The 25,494-nt window shown below is 48.1% G+C and overlaps 1 protein-coding gene across 1 annotated transcript in view; it reads left to right on the forward strand.

Moving 5' to 3' along the window:
* ABCA13 (ATP binding cassette subfamily A member 13) overlaps positions 1-25,494 on the forward strand; it is a 375,994-nt gene that overhangs the window by 334,993 nt on the left and 15,507 nt on the right. Inside the window, exons 56-59 of the mRNA XM_078059915.1 lie at positions 634-784; positions 4,730-4,864; positions 7,166-7,269; positions 14,628-14,720. Of these exons, the coding sequence (XP_077916041.1) occupies positions 634-784; positions 4,730-4,864; positions 7,166-7,269; positions 14,628-14,720 (483 nt within the window). The remainder of the gene's footprint in view (positions 1-633; positions 785-4,729; positions 4,865-7,165; positions 7,270-14,627; positions 14,721-25,494) is intronic.

Raw genomic sequence — 25,494 nt, forward strand, 5'->3', positions numbered from 1 at the left:
TAATTTATTTTTTTTAAGATTTCGTTTATTTATTTGAGAGACAGAGAGAGCACGAGCCAGGGGGAGGAGCAGAGGGAGAAGGAGAAGCAGGCATCCCGCTGAGCAGGGAGCCCAATGCAGGGCTCAGTCCCAGGACCCTGAGATCATGACCTGAGCCCAAGGCAGATGCTTAACTGACTGAGCCCCCCAGGCACCCCTAGTTCACTTTATTTTAAGGATACAGCATATTCTACATATAACATACAAAATATGGGTTGATCAGCCGTTTGTTATCAGTAATGCTTTCTGCCAACATAGGCTGTCAGTAGTTAGGTTTTGAGGGAGTCAAAAGTTAAACGTGGATTTTCTCCAGCCCGGGAGTCAGCGCCCCTAACATCCCGTGTTGTTCAAGGGTCAGATGCTTAACCAAGGAGCCCCTGTGTAAGGTTTTCTTTAACATAAAAAGCAACGGTGGCCTCAGAGCCAAGCATAGACACATGGGATGCTACTCATTCACTGAACCCATTTATGCTCCATTAATCAGTTGCATTAGACAGACTGCAGTGAACCTCTCATGGATGAGCCGGGTTAAAGGAATGGGTGTTTTTCTGGGGAGCCGAATTTTCTGGACTGTGTGGCTGCTTCTCTTTGCAGAGAATTCGTGGATCTGTCTTTGGCGGGCGCGGCGGGTGTTCGCATTGGCTACTGTCCGCAGCAGGACGCCCTGGACGAGCTCCTGACCGGCTGGGAACACCTGCACTATTATTGCTGCCTCCGTGGGATTCCCAAGCCGAGCATCCCTCAGGTAAGACTCCCCGGAGTCTTTCAGAAAAGTGTCCTGCTAAGGAATGCTTGGCCAACACCTCCGGTCCCAACAGAGCTCTCTGACCCCTTGAGAAGGAACCACAGTGCCAGCTAAACGTACCTGAAAGATGTTTCCAATCTGATTACACGGAAGGAAACACAGTAAATGTGTTAATGTTGCATTTAATTATGTATTTAAAATAGATCTGAGTGCAGAAGTCACTTGGGGTTAAAGCTAAAAGTGTTTGCAACTTTGTCTCCTCTCCAAGTGCCTTTTGCATTTATTGGACTGTTACTTTTATTCAGGAGCAAACATCATAGACCCTCCCGCTGGTTCGCAGAGAAGGGCTCAGGCTGCCTGCGGAGTGGGGTGGGTTGTTGGAAGGAGGACTTCCCGGTGAGGGGGCTGACACCTGCCCACCTGGCTCCTTCCCTGGGTGGCCTCTGGAGGATGGAGAGGTGGCAGAGACCGCAGACCGCACCCTTCCTCCGTCGCTGTGGGAGGGTGGGGTGGGCACGGTCCTGAGAAAGCCAGAGAGCTGCCATTCTGCCTGTTATGAGCGGTGGTCAGCCAAGCAGAGCTGACAGCCTTGACCGACAGCTCAGAGAACGTGCCAAGTGGTAGCCACTGGAATGGCAGGTGCTGGGGGTGCAGCTTTACCTTTTCTGCCCCTTGTAGAGATTCTGGAATGCTCTTTGCACTTCTGGATCCTGAACAAGGATCAGAAATAAGTGGCTTACGTGGTGCATTTCCAATGCAATTCTACAGGACAAGGAGCGTCCCAGAATTCACGGGAGACAAAACTAACAGCCACTCTTTCACTGGCCCATGAAAATTCATTCTGTGTGCTATTGTGTAATGCTTCTTCAGCCTCCATTTCTTATGGATGCTCTGTAACTTAAGTGCAAGTAAAGCAGAAACCCTCCTTGTCCTCGGAGGGCCCCGCTCCTGTCCCCCACCTCCCGTCTTCATCAAGCCAAAACAACCGTCCGCCCCTGGAGGTCTGCTCATCGTGGTTAAGCAGCTAGTGAAACCCAACACTAATCAGGAGCTCTGTCTTCCAAAGGTGTTTATCTCTGTCAGCTCCCTTGGCTCGTTTTTGATGAAAGAGGCAGATCCTTGGCAAACGCCATACTCTGGCCCCTTCGCTGGCCCCGGGGGAAATGCACACTCGGAGAAGTTCCTGTGAATAGAGTAAGGCTCGGCACATCCTGTCATCTGGGGCGATTGCCTCCTGATTCTCGGCGCTCTTACGGGCTCATTTTTCGGAGCTCCTCCACGGAGAAAAGTTATTTTCATGGTACCAGATTCGGAACTGGCTTCATTTCCTGCATGAAACTGCAGCTGTTTGGCGGTCTGCCTTGCTACTTGCTCGGAGCCTTCTGAGATGGCAGAACGTGTGTTCCCAGGGGAGTTAGTTCCCTTATGGCCAGGGTCCCTCTCCCATCCATTTTAGAAATATGGGAAATAGAGAGCAGGCGTATCCGTTCTAATGTGCTTATCATTGGGTGTCCAGAAGGGATTATTACAAAGCAACAGAAAACAATACTTTTAGCCAACATTTCAGTATTTGTTCTGGGCTAGGTGCTATTCTAAGTATTTTACAGCAACATAGGAGGTCGATAAGATGCTTATTCCCTACTTTACAAATGGGGAAGCTGAGACGCAGGTGGGATAGGAAACCTGCCTAAGCCCCATGGCTAGAAGGTGGCGGGGTTTTCTTTTGAAATCTGGTAAACCAGCTCGGGAGTAAGTGTTCTTGATGAATACGTGATCCGGATGCTGAGCTCCTCGTTGAGTACCATGGAACTTCTTGTGTCCCGAACAGCTCAGTCTTACTTTCTGCGCCCCTTTGGTGGCTAAGGGAGTGGAAAATTCATGGAGTTATCTTGTGGTCCCTCAGCCCGGGGGTCCCTTTCCACACCTTTCTCAGGGCTGGAGCCGTCCCAGGTGAGCCGGGACAGCTTTGGTTCAGACCATGCTTACAAAAGTCCTACTAAATGTGGATCATGATTACCACTGTGGATATAAGGATGAGTGAATCCTAAACTCTTGCCTTAAGTGTCAAACAACTGAGAACTTTATGGGAGAAAAACACCTAATAGCAGAGAGAGATTCCTTAAGCAGAACACATCTGGGGGTTGGTATAGCATCTTGCCGACCATTGCTAGGGCCTCACGTTTGCTGTAACGTTGACAGGAGTCCTGAGTGCAGGAAAACTGCAAGAACGTACTTATCAGGCTATTTTCTGTGATTTTCTGAAAATAGGACCTTCAGGAGGCATGGGATCAAATCAATGCATTTGTTCCTTTGTGTTCTGGACTCTTTCCTGTGGCCATCCAACCCAGGATGTATAGGCTGCAACACTGACCTTTTTTTTTTTCTTTATAAGATTTTATTTATTTATTAGAGAGAGAGAGCACACACATGAGCAGGGGCAGGGACAGAGGGAGAGGGAGAAGCAGACTCTGCTGAGCAGGGAGCCTGACTCGGGGCTCGATCCCAGGACCCTGAGATCATGACCTGAGCCGGAGGCAGACACTTAACCGACTGAGCCACCCAGGCGCCCCAACACTGACCTTTTGTGGAACTGGGAAAAGGTGACCTATGTTTCCTGGTTCCATGAACATCAGTATTCATAGTTTGGTGAGTTTATTCCGAAGTTCTCTGCGTCCCTTTGACTTACAGTCTCTGATAACTAGGCCAGTTCTCGAGATTCTTAATTCTTCCTGTGTTATTTTGAGGAGGCGCAAATAAAGCTTTAGAGCGCTTTCTGTTGGGGGTTTTTCTTGGGAGGCATAAATATCATGCCAGTATTTTCAGATGTTCTTGGTACTTCATCATTGCCATTATTATTAGGCTTATCCCAACTTGTATGCTTTTATCCAAAAAAGCATGAACAGTAGTCCATATATTTTACTTAAATATATATTTTATTTCGTTATTTTATTTTTAAATTTTCTTCCATTTATCTTACATTTTACTTGTCCTTCAAGACAGAGAGCCTTCCCCGCCTCTCCTAGATTTGAATTAAGATACGGTTCAGCCAGTCTGATTATATGACGATGTCTAAACAAACTGACAAAACCAAACTTCGGCGATGTCTCTGCGGTCACAAGAGTCACAGAGAACGCATTTGTCAAAGTTTTAAATAGTGTTTGTCACTCAGTCTCAGCCCCAGAGGCAGCTGCACCACATGGGAACGGAGAGCAGACAGAATGCAGGGTGGCGGGAATTGTGGTGGGCGTCCGAGCAGGAGGGCTGTAGGGACACATGCCGCCCACTGGGGAGGGGAGAGGGGCAGAGAAGAGGACAGGAGTGGGGTCCCCGGGGCGTATGAAGCAGGGCAGGTGAAGGCAGGGCAGGGCAGGGATAGGAAGAGAGGAGGCAGGACATGCCGTGTGTGCTTGGGCTCGGAACCCCCTGTACTGTGGGGTGGCGCTAGGTCACCGTCCTGGCTTCGTGCAGCGGTTCCAGCAGTGGCCGGTGAGAAACACTCCCTCTTTGCTCCCCGTCTCTCCGAGCGGCCCGTCTCTGGCAGTGGCTCGTCGGTGGAAAGGGTCATTTCTTTTCCGTTTGAATATTGAAAACTCTCTTCACCGTTCTCTGCTCCCCGAGGTCCCGTCCTGCCCGGGCTCTCCCTGCTTTATTCCCTCTCTTCTTCCTCGGTCTCAGTTAGGGCTCACCCGCGCCCGCTCGCCCCAGTGTGGCTGTGCATCGGGCCCTGGCTCGACGGGGTTTCTGGCGCACTCTGCTCCCCTGAGCTCCAGTCCTGAGTGCTCCCACAGGTGCCCACCTGCTGTTCATCCCGTGCCGGCCTGGGGTCGGGAAGGGAGGTGTTCGTGGGGGTGGGCAGGGGCAGCAGAGGGCGCGCAGGGCTGAGAGCCCGGGTCTGGGGGCCCTCGGTGCATGGGGATGCGTTCACGGACGGCGCCTGTCTTGCAGGTTGCCGGGGACCTCGTGAGGCGTCTACACTTGGAGGGCCATGTGGACAAACTGGTGGCCACCTACAGTGGGGGTACCAAGCGGAAACTCTCTACGGCCCTGGCCCTGCTGGGCAAACCTGACCTGCTCTTGTTGGTGAGTAGCTGAGAGATCAGTGGTCTCTGGGCATCTTCAAACAAGATGCCCCCCCGGGGAGGAAATTCAGATCTGTAGTGTGGGTTCTCTGAACTAATAAACATTTTGCCCTAAGACAGTATTTCCCAAACAGAATCTAAAAAAGCATTGGAATTTAACAGAAATAAAAAAGATTATCTTTTGATAGAGTCCCTGTTATCTATTTCATTGAGGACTCAATAAAAATTTACCATTAACAGCAGTATTTTAGAATAACACCAGGATCCACCTATAATCTGAAAACCAATATATGTTTGACTCCTAGCATATTGTTTTTGAGTCTTTTCTATGTACAGAGAAGTGATTGTCACAGCTGCGGTGACATGAGCCCATGGTGAATCCTGACAGTGGGTGTCAGGTGCAGGACGGATGTGGTGGGGAGAGCGGGTCGTTCAGCAGGAAGTGGGGCTTAGATGTAGTGGCTTTGAGACAGGCTGTCTGTAATCCATCTGGGAGCTGGGGTTGATCCAGTTTGACTGGATGAAAGCATGAACTGGTGGTGGGGGATCAAGAAATAGAACCAACTGTCTTGCATTTCTAAAGTAGCTCAAAGTCATATCCCTCAAATAATATGCAAAAGGCACGATTTGGATGCCATAGACGGGATACGAATCACTGGGGTGCATCCCACAGCTTCCCACGTGTACGGAGTCAGAGGGGCAGCAAAACGTGTGGGAAACAAATTATTTTCTTCTTTCTGTTCTTGTTCATTAAATGGAAACAGTGTTTTTTGGTTTTTTTTTTTTAAAGATTTTTATTTATTTGTCAGAGAGAGAGAGCATAAGCAGGGGGAGCAGCATAGGGAGAGGGAGAAGCAGGCTCCTCACTGAGCAGGGAGCCCGATGTGGGACTCGATCCCGGGACCCTGGGGTCATGACCTGAGCCGAAGGCAGACGCTTAACGACTGAGCCACCCAGGCGTCCCTGGAAACAGCGTTTTAAAGGGGATTCAAGAAGCCTGCATTGGATGAGTGGCCCTTCATTATTTAATGGGGTGTCTTCTGGACTCGCAGTTGATTTTCCTTTATTTGCTTTAAGTGTGCTTCTCTGCATGGTCCCCAAGTCAAGGACGTTGCAGCATGCCATCATTTGACATCCGGGAGTGACTACGACCATTTGCCCCGTTCTGCAGGTTGTAAACTAGGTTTTCCGTACAAGAGGAGGCCCACATCGAAGAACTCACTAGGCATGATGTCTGTTACCTTCTGTAGAACTTGCCCCATGCTCATCCTCACCCAGCACGTGTCCTGCATCAGGACGGGGACACCGCCCTGGAGCGTGTCCCCCACCTTCTTCATGCAGCCTTGCTCTCGGCTCCCTTGGTGGCCCTAGACTCTGGCTTAGCGGTCAGACCTGAGTCAGCTGCCAGGGGCCAGATTCTGCTTCTAGAAGCACCTCCCTGCACACACTCAGCCTGGCACGTTGAACCCATGTCTCCTCCTCATCTGCAAGTGGCCGTGATACAGTCCTGTGTATTGGGTCCCTTGAAATCAGGCCACGGAATGATGCCGATAAAGCGCGTGGCACCCGATGGGCTTTAGTGACCGTGATGGTGGGGACGTGTTCAGAGCATCTGGTTCAAGACATGCCTTGCAGGGCCTTCCAAGTTCTCTCCCGAGGAAAGACAAGTGGCTCCGGCGTCTGACACCAGCGTGGGGTCAGGAAAATGTAGAGCTATGCCCATCGGCTTTCTCGCTGAGCAATGCATGACCACCGCTGCTATTTGCTTATTCTTCTAACTATACATATGTATCACCCGGCTTGCAGAAAAGCGCAGGTGTTTGTTTTCCTGCTCAGTGCCATTTTTTTTGTCCACTTTTCGTCTGCTTTTCTGTTAGGGGAGTTGATGACCCTAAGCTCTTAAGAAAAATGTGTTTAGTACTCCCTGACTGCAAAAAGCCCAGAAATGCATCACGAAGTCCAGAACCATTTCTCTCAAAAGTGGTTCAGTAAGTGCTTTGGTGTTTATTGAAGGAGAAAGCTCCGGGTTCCAAAAATCCCACTTTACTTGATGGTGCTACGTAAGGGAAGCTTTCTGCTCTTGCCTGTCTGTCTGCGGTGGATCATTCGGAAGCTCTGCGGAGGTGGACGGTGCGGCAAGGTGGGCCGTCCTCTTCGACTGCCAGCTGTTGTGAAGACGCGATGCCCGTAGAGACAACGCGGGGTCCACCGGCCCCCCGCCCCTGGCCAGGCCTGGCCTCCTGCAGCCTGTGTGTCCCAGCATGCACCCCCAACACCCATCATCGTGTGCTCTCTCCTTCAGGACGAGCCCAGCTCCGGGATGGACCCCTGCTCCAAGCGCTACCTGTGGACTACGATAACGCAGGAGGCTCGGGGAGGCTGTGCGGTGGTGCTGACCTCCCACAGGTGAGCCACAGCCCTCGCGGCCGGTCCGGGGGCCGGGGGGGGCACGGCTGGGGGGCTGGCAGGAGTCGGGGAGCGGCCGGGGCCAGGCCCACGCAGCCCACGCGCCCCTGCGTTGGGGCAGCACGTTGCCATGGGGATGTAGCCGCGAGCCCCCTGCACAGGTTAGGACCCTGAAGCAGAGACGGGTCAGGTAACGTAAGCGAGGGACACAGGCTGCAGGTGGCAGAGTAGAGTCTGAGCCCAGTGGTCTGTCGCAGGCACGTGCTTGCCCGTGGTCGTTCCTCTGGGACTCGACGTCCTCCCCCGGTCCTGGGGCCAGGTGTCTGTGCCTTTCTGCCCTAGATCTTTTTTTTTTTTTTTAAAGATTTATTTATTTTATTTGAGAGAGAAAGACAGCATGAGCATGTGGGCCAGGGGAGGGGTAGAGGGAGAGTGAGAAGCAAACTCCCCACTGAGCAAAGGATCCCCGAGGTCCCCGAGGTCATGGCCTGAGCCAAAGTCAGTCTCCCAACCGACTGAGCCACCCAGGTGCACCCAAAAGTGTGGTCTTTGTACCTGACTTCTTTCCCTTGCTGTGTCCTTGAGGCTCCTCCGTGTTGTGGCGTGTCAGCCGTGTGCTGGTTTTCAGTGCGGAGTGGTGTTCTGTCATGTAGCCAGACCGTATTTTGTCCATTCTTCCCTGATCGATACGGGATTGCTTCCCGTATAATGTGCTGTGAACAGTCAGATGAATGTCTTTGTGTGGACGTATGTTTTTATTTGTCTCAGATGGTTTTTAGGAGCCAAATTGCTGGGTTGTGTGGTAAGTTTGTGTTTAATGCTTTAAGACACAGTAGAGCTTTTGCTTTCCGACGCGGCTTCATCATTTTATGTTCCCAGGACCAAAGGTGAAGTTCCTAGTTTCTGCAGACTCTTGTCAACACTCTGTCTTTCTGATTGTAGCCATCCTGGTTAAGTGTGATTTTAATTCACATAGCCCAGATGAATGTGTCATCCCTGTCTTCTCTGCCACGTTTTTTCTTATAAGAAGCCGGCCAGTGCTAATTCTGCTGTTGCCCCGTACATCATGGGTCATTTCTGCCTTGCAGCTCACGGGATTCCCCTTTGACTTTCACGTTTCACAGTTAAACTTCGAAGTGCCCAGAGGTGGATCTCTGTTTATCCTACCTTGGGTTCATTGTGCTTCTTGAATGTGTAGGTTAATGTTTTTTCAGTAAACATGGGGACATTTTGACAGTTACTTATGCCAGTGTTTTTTTTTCTGGATCTTTCTGTCTTTCCTTTCCTTTCCTTTCCCGTGCCCTGGTACTTTCTGTGTATGTATGATGGTGTCCCACAGATCTATGGGTTTCTGTCCTTTCTTTTTAATATTTTTTTTCTCTCTTCAGATTGAATAATCTTTACTGATCTATCTTCAAGTTCACTGATGCTTTCTTCTGCTACTCAAATTTTGCTGTTGGCTCCGTAGTGAAATTTTCATTTCATTTATTATACTCTTCAACTTAAAAGAATTCCATTTGGTCCTTTTTTTTTTAATGTTTATTTTTGTAGAGAGAGAGCATGAATGGGAGGGGCAGAGGGAGAGGGAGAGAAATCTCAAGCAGACTCCCCCACTGAGCATGGAGCCCAATGCAGGGCTTGATCTCATGACCCTGAGACCATGACCTGAGTGGAAACCAAGAGTTGGACGCCCAACTGCAGGCGCCCCATTTGGTTCTTTTTTTTTAAAAAATAATTTCAATCTACTTCAGAATCTCTATTTATTGATTGTTATTGTCATTTTTTAAAAAATTCTTGAAACATTGTTTCCTTTAGTGCTTTGAACATACACAGAGTGGCTTCACTGAAGATTCTTTTCTACGAAATGTAATGTTTAGGGACACTTAGGAACAGTTTCTGCTGACCATTTTCCCCCTGAGTATGGGTAACAGTTTCTGGTTTCTTTTGCAGGTTATAATTTTTTGTCAAAAGCTGGATATTTCACAATACTTAATAAATTGTGGCATCTCTGGTTTGATTTCTCTGCATCCCCCAAAATTGCTGTTATCGCCAGTTTTTTCAGGTTTTTTGTTTTGTTTTGTTTTTGGTTTGTTCCTTTTGTGAGTCTGTGTGTTAGTGTTTCTTTGCCTGGGATGAATCTATGAAATCTCTTTCCCCTGCAGCGAGTAACTGCTGATGCCTCCATACAGTTTGTGTTTTAAATTTTATGCTCGTTTTTTATTTTTTATTTATTTATTTATTTATTTAAATTTTTTAAGATTTTATTTATTTGACAGAGAGAGACATAGCCAGAGAGGGAACACAAGCAAGGGGAGTGGGAGAGGGAGAAGCAGGCTTCCCGCGGAGCAGGGAGCCGGACGCGGGGCTTGATCCCAGGACCCTGGGATCATGACCTGAGCCGAAGGCAGACGCTTAACGACTGAGCCACCCAGGCGCCCCTTATGCTCGTTTCTTAAAGCCCAGCTTCCTTGGATCCACCCTGATCTTACATGGGCAGGGGCAGCCCTCAGCTACCTCAAGGCAGCAAAGATTCTGTCCTCTGCCAACGGATCTGTGTGTGCACAGGGGAGAATATTCCAAGTGCAGGCCTCATCTAGATGGCCCAGTTTTGCTTTCTCTTGGGTTCTGCTGGTCTCTCGGATGTGCACGTGGATGTCCCCTGGGTTCACGGGGAGCGTGTGGATGGCGTGGCCCCTCTCTGACCTCTACCGTGTGTACATGCAGCCCCAGTAAGCTATATGCATGCCCCAGTCACACAGTATCAGCCTAGTAGAGCCCACCTCGGGCCAGATCCCGGAGCTATTGTTCCTTCTTGTTTGCTGGGCTCTACAAAGCTCACTTACGGTGACGATGTCACTGGGTATGGGCATTTTCCGGTGGCCCACACTGAGTGCAGAGAAGCTGCTAATCCTCACGGTCTGCCTGCCTGCTAGAGGGTGCGTGTTTGTAAAGCTAATCACGGATTACCCTTCCTCTTACCCTCAGCTCATCAGTTTGTCACCTGTGTTTCTCAGATTGTTGCATGCCTTTGGTCAATTTCCAGAATTCTGAAATGGTTGTTTTGGTTCATTTGGTCCAGTTTTATAGTTGTTTTTTGGGGGTAAGGCTTGCCAATTTTTTCGCTTGGCCACAGCCAGAAGTCCTGCTCTTGCCTTTTTGTCTTTGTTCTGTTTCTTTTCAGAAAATACAACTTTACATCACAGTAAATTTGGCACATCCTCTACCTGATAAGATATATACATTTTGGCTGAAAACGATCTTTTGGCCGTGCCAATTCCAGGAGCTCCCTGCATTCCTGTGTTCATCGTGCTAGGATTTGTTAAGTCCTCATGTTCACAGGCAGATTCTAAGATTGGGTAAACTGGCGTCACGTTAAAAATGCCTCTTAAATTCCATAGAGCAGATAATTATTGCAGACCGTTCTCAGAAAGACCACACGTCGCTGTAATTTCTGTTTTATGTCCTCCTGTTCCTATGGTTTCACATTAACGATGTGTCTTCATTTCTGTAAGTCTGTCCATATTCATGCAGTACGAAGGCCTAAATGACTCCCGATTAATGAAGAGTAGGGCAACTGGTGATTGAGTCTGTGATTCTAAAACAACTGACTTCAGCTGAAAAGGCTCCAAATCGAAGTTTCCTCTTAATTTTGAGTTCCTGTCTCTTCCTCTTATTATTCCTTACCTAGAGGACCATGGTAGAAACCTGAGGTGGGAAACTCTTTCCCACTGTACTCACTAAGAGGAATTAAAATGAGTCCATCCGGGGCGCCCTCGCTGGTTCAATTGGTTAAGCGTCTGACCTTGATTTTGGCTCAGGTCATGCTCTCAGGGTCGTGAGATCGAGCCCCACATCGGCTCCATGCTCAGTGCGGAGTCTGCTTGTCCCTCTCCCTCTGCCCCTCCCCCTGCTCTCTCTCTCTGTCTCTCAAATAAATAAATAAATAAAATCTTAAAAAAAAAAAAAGTTCATCCAAGAATGACCAGGAGTGTTTTTTGCTTGTCCATCAAACTCTGACTTGTACATTCCATTATAAGCCCTTGAAATCTTTGTCCCCCCACCCCCTCCCCCGACCAGAGTTCTGTTCCAGTCAGCTCAGCCACCTGGAGGAAATACAGTGTTCATTTTCTCAGTAAATTGTCAGAGATTACTTTCGTTGATGTCGAACCCCTGGCATTGTATATTCTTCTTGATGCCAAAAATCATCAAAATCTCACAGTCTGTTCCCCCCAGGCTGAGATGTTGTGGAATCCCACCTGTTGTTGGGACCTTATCTGTTTGACAGCTAGTAACAGCTCACTTGAAACTAACAAGTCATTACTCTGAGGTCAGTGTCAGTGGATCTCCTCTCATCTGAACTGTTTAAGGATGTAATAAAGAAATGGCTTCATAGAATGCCCATTTAATTACAGCACCTACTATGTGCTCATAAAAATGGAATTAGATTGTTTTAAATTGAAATTAATTAAAGAAACAAAGACATGTTTGCACAGAAAGATACATAAAGCGTATTTGGAACGTTGATAGCATATATTCCTTAGACTTCACGTTAAGCTACTATAACAAAGACGCCAAATTACAGTGGCTCAGACCAGACATGGGTTTCTCTTCCCCATTAACAATTTATGTTGGTGGGCTATGCTGGACCCCACTCAGGACTCAGAGTCTTGCCACCATGTCACTTAGTCACCTGTGAATTTGTCCTCATCTTCATGGTTGAAATCGACTTTCTAGTCCAGCTCATGGAAAGTGGAAAGAACCAATATCCAAGGCTGGTGGCTTGTCTTATTTTGATGTGACCCAGAAATTACACTTCACATTGATGTCCATGTCCGGCTGCATGGAAGGCTGACCAGTATAACCTTGATATGAACATGCCGTGACCTAAAGAGCAGACTGCTTTATGTCCATTTGTAACAGTAAAAACAATACATGTTTCCTGTAGGTGATTTGGATGGTACAGTGAGGTACAACGAAGGAAAGATAGTCCTCCATTAACCTCACTTTTCAAGTATCATCAAAATCATACCTTTTTGTATGTTTTTCCTTCCCAGTTTCTTTTTCACATAATGTGCAATATTCCTAACATGCATTGTCATTTTACCATTGCCATATCATTACTTTTTCCCTGTGCAATTGAGTTTGGAAAACCTCATTTTAATGGCTGATTAACACATGGATGCACTCCCATTTATATGAGTACTGTATTATCCTATTGTGGAACTGATTTCTGGATTTTTACTATTATAAATAACTTGTTATAGCATTCATATTTTCTGAGTTTCCTAAGGTAAATTTCTAGAAAAGAGATTATTGCCAAATTGGGTTTTTGGAAAGTTATGCCAATTTTTCACTCCCACCAGCAGTATATGAGGGGCCCCTTCTTAGGATCATGGAGAAGATGTTTTGGGTATTTTTTTGATCTGAGGAATCATTGTTTTTCTTTGCCCTGGAGATGGGGGCGGGGGGAAGTGTTTTCCTGTGCAACATACAAAAGCTCCATGACAGGGGCGCCTGGGTGGCTCAGTCGTTAAGCGTCTGCCTTCGGCTCAGGTCATGATCCCAGGGTCCTGGGATCGAGCCCTGCATCGGGCTCCCTGCTCAACGGGGATCCTGCTTCTCTCTCTCCCACTCCCCCTGCTTGTGTTCCCTCTCTCGCTGTGTCTCTGTCAAATAAATAAATAGAAATCTTTAAAAATAAAAAAAAATAAAAAATAAAAAACAAAAGCACCATGACAAATGGCTTTCTGGCTGGAAAATAATTTTAAGATCACTTATTTGACGGTTGAGTTTTTAATTTGTTGGTGTGTGTATTACCTGTGAGCAGTTTTTTGTTTTTTTTTTGTTTTTTTTTTTTAAAGATTTTATTTATTTATTTGAGAGAGAGAGAATGAGAGAGAGCACATGAGAGGGGGGAGGGTCAGAGGGAGAAGCAGACTCCCTGCCGAGCAGGGAGCCCGATGCGGGACTCGATCCAGGGACTCCAGGATCATGACCTGAGCCGAAGGCAGTCGCTTAATCAACTGAGCCACCCAGGCGCCCTGTGAGCAGTTTTTTGAATAGTCTCTGTATTTGCCCTTTTTCCTGGATTGCTTTTTCATTGTTCTGTTTTTATGCTAACATGTATTGATTCTTTATACTGAACATATCAACCCTTACACATTGCATTTGCTGTCATTATTTTTAATGTTAGTTTGCTGTTTTGACACAAGTTTGTCGTTTTGCATCATCAACCGCTAAACATTTGTTTCATAGTTTCTTCTGTTGCTGTTATGCTCAGAAGGAATGTTCCCATCCTCCGGTTGCTTCCGTGTTTAAGGTGTGAATGTCTCCTTCGCACTGTCTTATCTGGTTCCAGTGATCTGCCTTCTGATTCCTTAGCATATTGCCTTATTTAAATTATTTGAGCCTTATCCCTGCTCAGCGGGGAGTCTGCTTTTCCCTTTCCTTCTGCCCCTCCCCCTGCTCGTATTTTCTCTCTCTCTCTGAAATAAATAAAAATCTTAAAAAAAAATTACTTGAGCCTTAAAACAAATGTTAATAGTTTCTGGGTCTTACTACTCTTCCTACTTAGTTTTTCTGCCTCTCACTAAATAACTTTGAAGATATGCTTTATAACTTTGATTGGCATTATACTATATCCTTATTATATTTTGTTATTTTCTATGTAATTATAATAATACTGTTACAAGTTACGAATCTTTATTACATATTTTATATCAAGATAATATTACATACTAAACATTACAGAGTAAATTGTAGTTGCAAATTACACAATGTCATTTGTTTTATTTTATATTATGTATTATAGTAAAATAGAATAAATATTTGTATTTTATATAAAATTCACTTACTACATTTTATACATATATTTTATAAAATAATTTTCATATAACGGTAATTTTCATATTATAATTCCTTTTTCTGAAATATATTCACTGTTTTCCTTTTCTTGACACATCTTTTTATTGATTCAGGATTTCATTTAGGTTCTTTAGTAGATCTTATTCCTTTTATTTTTTATAAAACTTCCACATTTTCTGTGAAGGTCACTCGTATCTAGTTTATGTTTTCGTACTGTCGCTGAAAGGTTCTGTCCTTATAACTGTTGTTCCTCGGATATTGAAATGCTGCTAAGTTTTTGGATAATTGTATCATGGGCCATCTAAATAAAACATCCATTTAAAAAGTGCTTTTTGGGGGGTTTCTTCAGGTTTGTATATAGATATTCACAAATACAGAAAATTCCCAAATTTGCAACAGCAGTGTTTTGGTCTACTTGTTGATTTGACTGTTTGGTCCAAGCCTGGCGTCCCTAGGACACGGCTCGCTCATGCGCTTCTTGTCTTTCCCCGCAGCATGGAGGAGTGTGAGGCTCTTTGCACGAGACTTGCCATCATGGTCAATGGCAGCTTCAGGTGCCTTGGCTCTCCCCAGCACATTAAAGACAGGTATGTTGCATGTATGTTGCGTGTTCTATGTATACATGTGTGTTGTGCATGTGTTGCATGTATATTTCTCTTTCGGTTGAACTGTTTACTCTAAGTCAGCAGCATGATGCTCCCGTAGCTGGTGATGCTCTAGAGCCAGGGTGGTCCAGTCCCCTCGTGGCAGGGAAGGGAGATGGGGGCTGAGAAGGTGAGGGTGTGCGGGACACACGTGGACCCAGCCATTCCCCACCACGTTCACGGCTTCTTCCAGGAGGACAGGCACTCTCCTTGTGACAGTCAAGATGAAGAGAGGAGAAAAACGTCCTCGCTGATACAGAATACCTTCTGTGTTCAGAGGTTGTCCACCCTGTACCCCTTGTCCAGCGTGGATCAGGGGCCTGTGTTACCTGCCGGCTGCCGCGCTGTGAAACAGGTCTGCACCGAGTCAGGAGGGAACACAGGACTGTTGTGGTCGATTTTCGTTCGGACTAATGAGGCCTGAAGATTTTTCCTGTGTGTCCTCATCCCTTAGATTTTTTTCCCTGCTCCTGCTAATTGTCTTTTTATGTCTTCTCCGTTGACTTTTTGGGATCGTCATGATTTTGCTGTCAATTTCTATGAGCATATGTTCTGTCCTAGTAATGCGTTTTTTGAAAATTCAGTGTCACCTTAACTATTTTCACAGTTTCTGATTTCCTTTTAACTTGTTGTTTCAGATACAGAATGATTTATTAATATATGTTGATGAATTTTTCATTTTCATTTATTCAGTGTTTTTGATGTTGGAATTTGCAGGCAGAGATTTGTTAAACAGATCTATATATTAAGTTGAAGTGTGTTTATTTCATGGAGCAAATAGTATGGAATGCTTGATGTGCCGTCCTGGGAGCGAATATCCGTTTTCCGGTGGTCGGAGTCCGGTGCTACCAGGACAGCCGATCCCGCTCCTGCTTGCCACGTCGGGTTAGTCGCTTGTCAGATCAACCTGCTGGAAACTGTTCTCAATATGTACTCCGCTCACCTTTAATAAGTGTCATCGAAAGAAAAATAATATTTCACACTCCCTAACCTTTATGAATGCTTACATAAAGTTTTATAGCCCATGCCTGATTGTTAGGTGATTTATGTCTCAGCTTAGCCACCTGCCTCTCCCGAGGTCTTTCGCAGGTTGCAGGAGCTGGCCGAGGCAGCGCAGAGAGTCCTCCCCCAAGTGCTGTGGTGTGTAGCCCCGCCGTCTCTCCTACTCCCGGTTTCAGTTCCGGTAGCGCGTCCTGTGGCTGAGGGCGGATTATTAGTAATGTGTGAGCTGTGCAATGACACGAAGCGAGAACTGGCTTGTGGGCGATTCACCGCAACGCGACCTTAATACGTTGCAAAACATAATTTGTAAAGTTGGTATTTTCCTGCAGCAAATAAACTGATGACATCTGTTTCTGGAATATGAGATGAAAAGTGAAGGGTTAATCCTGACATGGCCCCGGGAGTCCCCAGCACCTGTGCCCGCTGAGGTCCCAGTGGCTGAGGGGCTGCATGGAGAGTGTGGGCTCCTTCCCCACTCCTCTCTGTGCACACCGTCCCCGCGGGCACGCTCGTCTGCGTGCTTTGAGCAGACGTGACACACACTGCTTGGCTTCCAGCCCTATTGTCCCCCCCACGGCACACGGTTTTGTCCCAGTGTCTGATGGCATCACCACGTGCTGTGCCCGGGAGTGGCGACCCTAGAATTTCCGTCTGTGTCCACGTGGTGCAGAGGCCCAGGCCTGTGTGCGAGGGGCCACCGGGCACCTGCAGGGGGGCCTGGTCTGCTGCCCCTGCATCCGTCACACAGCCTGTCTGTCCGAGCGTCCCCAGCTGGGCACGGGTCACTGCGGGGCCAGGCGAGGGTGCGGCAGGTGGAGGAGGGCCGAGCTCAGGCCGCGTGTGGTCTGCAGAGAGGCTGGCGCTCTGGAGGCGCAGGGGGAGCGAGGGGAGGCGCCTCTGCTGTGGTTGCCCGGAGGGAGCGCGGAAGCCACTGCTGAGCGGGGGAGGTCAGTGCTGATGCGCGGCGAGTCTGGACAGGGCTGTGCCCAGAGCAGCAGCAAAGCTGGCCCCCACGACGGGCACGGCGCCGCACGGGAGGAGACGAGGCCAGCTGGAGTTTGGGGCCTGAGGACCTTTGCAAAGAGTGAGGAGACAATGCGGGTAGAGCAGGGGTGAGGGAGGCGGGCTGAGGCGGCCCCGCGGGCCACAGCGTCTGGGAGAGACCGTCCTGAGCTTCGCTGCGGGGTTTCCCTGTGGGGCTGCAGGGGTGGGTGTGCAGGGCCCGGCTCGGGCGGGGAGGCGTCTGCCTCACGGGGTAGCTGACGCCGGGAGCTGCAGGAGCCCCGTGGAGGAGACTCGCAGAGCCACGTGGAGGGCAGGGCAGGGCGGGGCAGGGGCTCTCTGCGCCCGAGACGCCTGCCCCAGCCCCCCACGGGCACTCCTTCCCGCAGCGCCCCCGCCGGCTCTCCCTGCCCCACGCGCGCTGGCCTGGCCGTGCTCCGCGCTCCCCCTCCCAGCCACCCCGGGCTTCTCTTCTCCGGCGTCCAAGCGCATCCTCCCCGCGCCGGGGTCTGTCTGTGCGCTGCTCCCCTTCCCCAAACCGGCCTCGCTCCAGCTCGCCCCGCGCCCTGGGGGAGCACAGCCTCCGCCTCCCCGCCCCCGCGGCCGCACTGGCTCGGAGATGCCCTCTGAGGGCGGCGACCGCCGGTCCTGGACGCCTTGTCCGGGGAGACGCAGGAGGACCACCCCGCAGGGGACAGTCACGGTCCTGAGATGTTTAGGCTTTCACTCCCCAGGAGGACAGATGTGGCCAGGCTTTAAATCACTCATTTACTGACTTGGTGTCCTTTTTTCTTCTCAAGTTCTAGACCTCGTTAGAAGTTCTTAGAGCTTCTCTGGGATCCTTCTTCAGGGGTGCACACTATCTAACCGTGCAATTCCAACATACTGCTAAATGCTGCTTGTTCGTAAGAACCAAGTCCACGGTTAGTGACTGTGGTCGTACTCTGGTATTTCTGTGAAGAAGCCAGCCACAGACTTCTAGCTGGACGACCTGATGGGTTCTCCCGCTCTGGCCTGGGTTTTCCTGCTCCCAGCAGCTGTGCCAGAGCTGGCCACCCCCGCTGTCGCCTCGCCTCCAGGTTGGGAGCTGCCTGGCCGGAAGGACAGACGGGGTCCAGAGTACAGGATGCCAGGGACTAGGCCTCTCTGGGGAAAGTGGCATTCTCCCCATCCCCTCGCACACGCTTACCTCGTCCCTGGGCCTCCCTGCCTCCCTCCCACCGCCATGACCTCTGGCCTCTCAGACTTGAGAAGTTGTGTCCTTGGCCCCTGTCAGCTGCGTGCTTCTTGCCGGCCGTGAGGTCTTCACGGACCACTCAGATGCAGCCTCAGCCTCCCTCCTTCCCCGTCGCTGTCACAATGCCCCCCCACCCCCGGATGTCTTCACTCTTCCCCGGGGGCCTCCCCTCCCCAGTCAAGCCCCCCCCCCCCCGAGTTTGTCCAAGCTGGCCCGGGCTGCGCCCTGGCTACCGTCACCCACCTCAGTGGCCTCGGAGCCTGGATGACACCCATGGCTTTCCTCTGCCCTGTTGCAGTACCCTGGACGGCCTCTCTTCGGGCTCAGGAAACTGGGCAACGTGCCCTTCTCCCCTTTTGGCCTTTTCCTTTTGCTCTCTGACCAAGGAAAGTCCTAGTTTATGACATTTGCATCCATAAGCTGCAGTCCTGGATCAGCTGTCTGTGAGGTCTGGCCCCTTCTCGGGAATCGCCCTTGTTTTCCTGTCTCTGCTCCCCGGTATCTGGATGATCCTCCTCTCCTATGTGTCCCAGTTCTCCCCTTCTGTCTGGTGGCCATTTAGTACACGTGATCTCTTCCGTACTGGACCGGGCACAGATGGTCTAGCGTCCAGGGGATAATGTCAGGAGGTATGACTGGTGGGGTGCTTACTCCATGCCAGTTCTCGGTGCTCTGTGCACTAACTAGTTCGCTCCTCCTCACACCCCTATGAGCTGGCTATTAGTATTACTCCCGCTCTGCAAGTATAGAAAATGAGTCCCAGAAACGTGGAGCATCTTCCCAGCTGGTGCGCAGAGGAGCTAGGATTTGAGCTTGGGCTTCTGGTTCTGCTTTGTTCTGTGGCGTATGTTCTCAGGACAACCCCCACTCAGTAACCGCAGAGATGGGGCTGTGGTGGAGCTGGGACCCCGATCTTTCCTGTGACCTTCCTCTGGGCAGTGTTTCCACGCCCCCATTCTTGTCGAGGCCCTGACACCCACTCATTTAACACGTGGTCTCTAATATCCCGAGATGAGAGAAGCCGCCTGTCCATCCGCCCCTCAGGGTGGGCTCACAAACTGCCATTCATCCTTCTCTGCCTTTGTTTCTCTTTCTGAGAAGGAAATTTGCCTCTTTATCAACTGTCTTTCTTCTTCCTGTGCGACAATCCCACGGATCTCCTTCCCTTCTGAGACCTTCCTCCAGGGGATTTTTTTCTTCTCTCCTATCTTTGATCTTCTTTTTCAGTTATGAGCTATGTCCATCCTTAGTAATAGAACATCAAACGCATTGATGTAAGCATATCCATTGACTGAAGCATATTCACTTTTTATATGTAATAAAAGTCCAGAAGTACCTGGTTATTGGCACTGGTTCAGGGGCTCAAGTCTTTACAATCTTCTTGGTCCCAGAATGACTGCTGTAGCTCCACCCATCGCATCCTTGTTCTAGGCAACAAACAAGAGGGAGCAGGGAAAGGCAAGCTGTCTGTAAGCCCTACCCAGCCACTTGCACTTAGGTTTTGTCAGTTGCCCCGGTTACTAGGAAGCCCGAGAAATGTAGAATTTAGCTGGGCATTTTGCCACTTAAATAAAGTTAGGTTTCTGTTAATGAACAAGATAAGGAAGTGGATGTTGGGTGACTATCTACAATCTCATGTGCTCCTGATTGGATTCTTTCCTCAGTTGAGGGTAGGTCATTAGGTTGAACAGTGTATGCTCTTGTGCGAGCCCTCATTGTGTGTGTGCACGCATGGGGTGTGTGTGTGTGTGTGTGTGTGTGTGCATGTACAAAGGGGAGCTGGAGCACAGGGGAGGCCACCTGATGGCCAGGAATGGCTAGTACCACCCTCTGGGGCACTGATACTTCATCCCCAAGAACTGGAGATGTGTTCCCAGATTCTCTCCAGGGCATAACTGGAGTGCATCCTGAGAGCCAGCAGGCTGTGGGCATGTTCATGACCCACCTGGAGGGAAGTGGCCACATCTGCGTGTTGCACCTGTTTGCTTTCCCCTGCCCTGAGACCAACTGAAGCAGAAAGTTTAAGTCCGAGGGTAAAAGTAGTCCTCCCAAGGCAGGGAAATAACTCATGCTTCTGAAGCCTAGAGGTTTGAAGTTTGCCCGGTTGATTTTTTGGCAGGGAGGGAGGATAGGGCTGTTGATTTATTCAAAACAAAACAAAACCAAAGCTTTAAAAATAAAGAAAATCCTTAAGATTATGGGAACTTTTCATTTTATTTTTTAAGACTTTACTTGAGAAAGAGAGTGCACGAGAGAGAGAGCACGAGCAGGGTGAGGGGCAGAGAGAAGCAGACTCCCCGCTGAGCAGGAAGCCCTATGTGGGACTCCATCCCAGGACCCCGAGATCATGACCTGAGCCGAAGGCAGACATTTAACTGACTGAGCCACCCAGGCACCCTGAGAGCTTTTATTTTCTTGAGTTGTCTAACTTGAAAACTTCAGGAATCAAAAATAATAATGGAGGTTTTCCTTTATTAATTTTCACATTTCCCCCTTTTGGTCAAGATCTTTTTCTGAAAGCACCTCTGATCAAGAGTCGGGTTTTCCATATTTAATGATTTTGTTCCTTAATGCCAGGAAGGACCTTTTCTGGTCCTCACATCCTACTTTGAGGAAAGTACATACCAGAAACCACTTAGGGCCACATTTGAATAACAAGGAAGGTGAGGCACTTCTCATGTATAGTTCATATTTGTCAAGATTGTAAGCATTGGAGATCATCTCCTTACTGGGTACGTGATTTTTATAAAAGTTTGACAGGCAACAAAATACAAAACTTAAAATATATTATGCAAAAACAGAAGTAACCTAACTCCCAAATTTTATGATGGTTCTAAACCAAGACCCTAGATCAGAAAGTAACTAACTGAAAATATTTATTGGCACTTACTCCAACTTAGGGGAGAAAATTCTCCCAACAGAAACAAACCCAGTTATGGATGCCTCTTGGAAGTCCCCATTTAAAGTGGCCCTGAAAGCAAAGCAGTGAATACTGCAAGAGCACACTGAATTAACCAAGTGCATTTGGGATGATACAGTGCAAGTATAAACATGAAGCAATAGCCAATGAATTTGTTGCAAAAAATAGCAAATCCTCAAAGATGTATTTAAACAGTATTGTTATGTCAAAAGAACTGTTTTGGAAACAAATGTTATCTAACACTACAGCAGACTGGGGAAGCTGAAAGGGGGAGCCATACCAATCAAAGTCAATTACAGGAAGAACTGTCAAATGAAGACCCTAACAGAAGAATCATCAATAGGAAAAAATGATCAATTACAGGCCCCAACAGGAAAAGATGTACATTGAATCCTCTACAAGAAACTCACTACCCCTGTAAATCAGCTAATGAGAAACTGTTATCTCTTTGAATTCTTGCTTTTCTAAGGGACTCTCATTCAAAACAACCCCTCCCAACTTCCTTCTCCATAAAATAAAGTTCCTTTTATTTGCTGGAAAAAAAAAAATAATGGAACCAACTTCGAAAGAGGCTCTCATCAATAGGTTATATAGCCATTTTACTAAGAACATAGAGAGTACTCTGGAGGATTTGTTTATAGGTTTTCCTCTCAGAAATGGAAGAAGGTGTAGTGATGGTGGAGGTCTCAAGCTACGACCATCTGGCTGGCTGAAAATTAACACGTCACCTTCCGTGACACCTTATGCTCAGCGTGGCATCTTTGATTTAATGCTTCTAGAAACCATTGCTATGAACATCAAAGCTTAGATTAAGATTACATCACCAAATAATAAACTGATTTAAAAATTTAACAATGAAACATTTAATTGGATATGCTTATGTCACTGTCACAAATGGGGAAGGAAGTTTGCACACATTCACGTACGATTATTTTGGCAGCTGTGGGATGACTGAATTCTATCCTGCATTTTGCTTTGTGTTCAAGCATCATCGGATTCAGCTGCTTCTACGCACCACTGAATTAACTGTCTTTACCAGGAAGGGCTCTTTTCAGAGAAAGGCGCTCGCTGGCTTCTACCTCCTCAGCCTGTGTTCCCACGCTGTTACGTGGCATTTGTCATTTCGTTTGCTTTCACATCATTGCGTCACGCAAGTACAATCCACATTGCTCTGATGCAGTTCCCTGGGAAGGGCTTCTGAGCCACCTGACGTTCTCATGCTGGACATTTCGGCTGGATGCCTCAGGTCTTGGAAATTCAGGTCATGAGCGATGTCACCCAGAGCGGTCACTTTCTAATACGTTCTGATAAGAACACTCAGGCAGAGAAGGTGGGAAATGGAAGTGTTTGAGACATTGTTTCACGGATTCAGGTTCACATCGTGATTCTGCTCATGGGTGCCCATTGGCTGAGCGCCTGTCTTAGGAGAGACAACAGAGGCATGGTCTATTCCCCACTGGATTTCAAGACCCTGACGCTCCAGAAAAACCCATTAGTGTTAGATGACTTCCATTGAGCTGCGCCCCCAAGCATCTTGTTCCCCAGGCTTAGGACAATTTCCACACTGTGCTGCACTGACCTTTATGTGTGTGGGTGTCTGTCTGACCCCGACTGAGGGCACCAAGAGAGGGACCATGCCCATTCATAGAAGCCTAAGACGCCCCAGATGTTACCTGGCTGCTGGGCCACTTGGAAGTAAGAACACATTTCCCAGATGTGAGGACCTGCTGCAGGTGGCCAAAGAGATACAAAGAGAGGGGTCTGCAGCTTCAAGGGTGTGGATTTGTAGGGAGGGACATCGCTTTCCGTGCCCCTTCCTCCCTTCTGCCCTGAATGCAGATGTGATGGTTAGAGACGAAGCAGCTGTCTTGAACCACGAGGCAGCCTCCACAATGGAGGCCAGTGAACAGAGCAGTAGGAAGAGAAGGAGCCAGAAGAGTGCCTTACCCGCTCTGAGCTGTCTGACGTCAGCCTTTCAACCTACTAATGTCCTTGCTCCTTGGGGTTTTCTGTCACTCATACATGAATCTGAACAGACTAATACACCTCTGCACGTATTACACACAACGTTAATTTGTTTACTGGATTGTTTTCAGCCTCTTCCCAGTGGAATGGAAGCTCTCTTCGGAGTGGGGCATCTCTTCTTGTTTATTTCTGGGTGTCTGATATTTGGGACAGTGCTCAAGGTATTTGTTGAAGAATAAAGGAACGAGTGAATGAAGGTAAAGTTTCTGCACATGGCGGGCTGGTGCTAAAGGACACCTCCCTTCAGGGGGCTACAGCTGGACTTGAAAAAGGAATCTGACTACGGCAGCCCTTGGGTTCTGTCTAGCTTAATGAATGACTAGTACTAATAACAATAATCGGCCCTTTTGGTAAAGACTTTCATTCAGATCCCACTCATCTCCAGACAGGGTGAAGCCTGCTTTTTCTCAAAACAGTCTGCATCACCTGCGCTTGGCTTGCTGCTTTTAGAGACTGGGCTCTGTCCGTACTCAGTGTCCCTCCATTAGCAGGAACTACCAGGTGTGTGATTCAGGCCTAATTGCTGCCACGGCCCTGGCAATATTTTCTGTCACCTTCTCTGCTGGATGGCTAGATTGAGCATCGATGCCCACTGGTCTGCCGACAATTTGTGTGCAACCCAGAAAGCAAAAACGTGCCATTCTGAGACTCTGCCGCACACAACCGGACCGTGAATTACGTTGCAAATAACAACCTAAGCTTGAGAAAACACAGCCTCGCTGGGGAATGGATTTCTGTTAGGTCAGAACTATATTTCTCCAAAGAAGACATGCAGATGGCTGACAGACACATGAAAAGATGCTCCGCATCACTCGTCATCAGGGAAATGCTAATCCAAACCTCAATGTGATACCACCTCACGCCTGTCAGAATGGATAAAATCAACAACACAGGAAACAGCAGGTGTTGGTGAGGATGCAGAGAAAGGAGACCCCTTGTGCACGGTTGGTGGGAATGCAAACTGGTGCGACTACTGTAGAAAACAGTATGGAGGGTCCTCAAAAAGTTATGACCCAGCAATCTCACTCCTGGGTATTTACCCAAAGGAAATGAAATCACTAACTCGAACATACCTGCACGCATGTTCACTGCAGCACTGTTTACAACAGCCAAGACATGGAAACAACCCAAGTGTCCACTGGTGGATGAATGGAGGATGAAGAAGATGTGGTTTGCGCACACACACACACACACACACACACACACCAGAATATTACTCAGCCATAAAAAAGAATGAAATCTTGTCATTTGTGACAACAGGGATGGACCACAAGAGCATTATCTAAGTGAATCCTGGGTGGCTCAGTTGGTGAAGTGTCTGCCTTCGGCTCAGGTCATGATCCCAGGGTCCTGGGATCGAGCCCCACGTCGGGCTCCCTGCTCAGCGGGGAGTCTGCTTCTCCCTCCCCCTCTGTGATCTCTCTTGCTTTTGCTCTCTCTCAAGTAAATAAATAAAATCTTAAAGAAAAAGAAATAAGTCAGAGAAAGATAAAAACTGTATGATCTCATTAATATGTGGAATCTTACAGGAAGGAAGGAAGGAATTAAGGAAGGAAAGAAGAAGCTTATGGATACAGAAAATAAACTGGTGGTTGCCAGAGCTGGGCCAGGATTTGGGAGGTTTATTTACTGTGGATTCAGTTAGCCTAAAATTTGTGTGTGTGTGTGTGTGTGTGCGTACACCTGTATGTGTGTTTATGTGCGTGTGTTTATATTTGTGTAGTATGCCTATGTGTGTCTGCGTGTGTATTTGTGTGGTGCGTATGTGTGTGTACATGAGTGTGTGTGCATGTGTGTGTGTTTGTATTTGTGTGGTGTGTATGTATGTGTGTCTATATGTGCTTGGTGTTTGTGTGGTGTGTGTGTTTATATTTGCGTAGTATACCTGCGTGTGTCTGCCTGTGTATTTGTGTGGTGTGTCTCTGTGTACATGAGTGTGTGTGCATGTATGTGTGCTTGTTTTTGTGTGGTGTGTCTGTGTGTGTCTGCATGTATGTGTGGGGTGTATGTGTGCATGCATGTGTATTCAAAGAAAATTCATGAATCCTCAACGTTCCTTTCTTTTTTTTTTTTTTAGATTTTTATTTTATTTATTTGACAGAGAGAGAGAGACAGCTAGAGAGGGAACACAAGCAGGGGGAGTGGGAGAGGGAGAAGCAGGCTCCTGGCCGAGCAGGGAGCCCGATGCAGGGCTCGATCCCAGGACCCTGGGATCATGACCTGAGCCAAAGGCAGACGCTTAACGACTGAGCCACTCAGGCGCCCCCATTCCTTTCTTTCATAGTTCAGGGGTATTTTACAAATTTGATGTCTGGCTCTATTTTATCAAAAGCATCAAAGAACCCTATACATCAGTTAGATGTTTTTACGAAAAGCAGCATAGCTTTCATAAAACACAGTAGCTTATACAATTACCCTTCATCCTCCTGCATCTGCAGGTGTCTGGGGATGGGCTTCCAGGCGGCCCAGGTGGGGTGGCTCTGCTCCATCTGTCTCTCATCCTCCTTCTGGGATCAGCGTCTGAGGGGCAG

The sequence above is a fragment of the Halichoerus grypus genome, chromosome 12, assembly GCF_964656455.1.
Source record: "Halichoerus grypus chromosome 12, mHalGry1.hap1.1, whole genome shotgun sequence".
NCBI lineage: Eukaryota > Metazoa > Chordata > Mammalia > Carnivora > Phocidae > Halichoerus > Halichoerus grypus.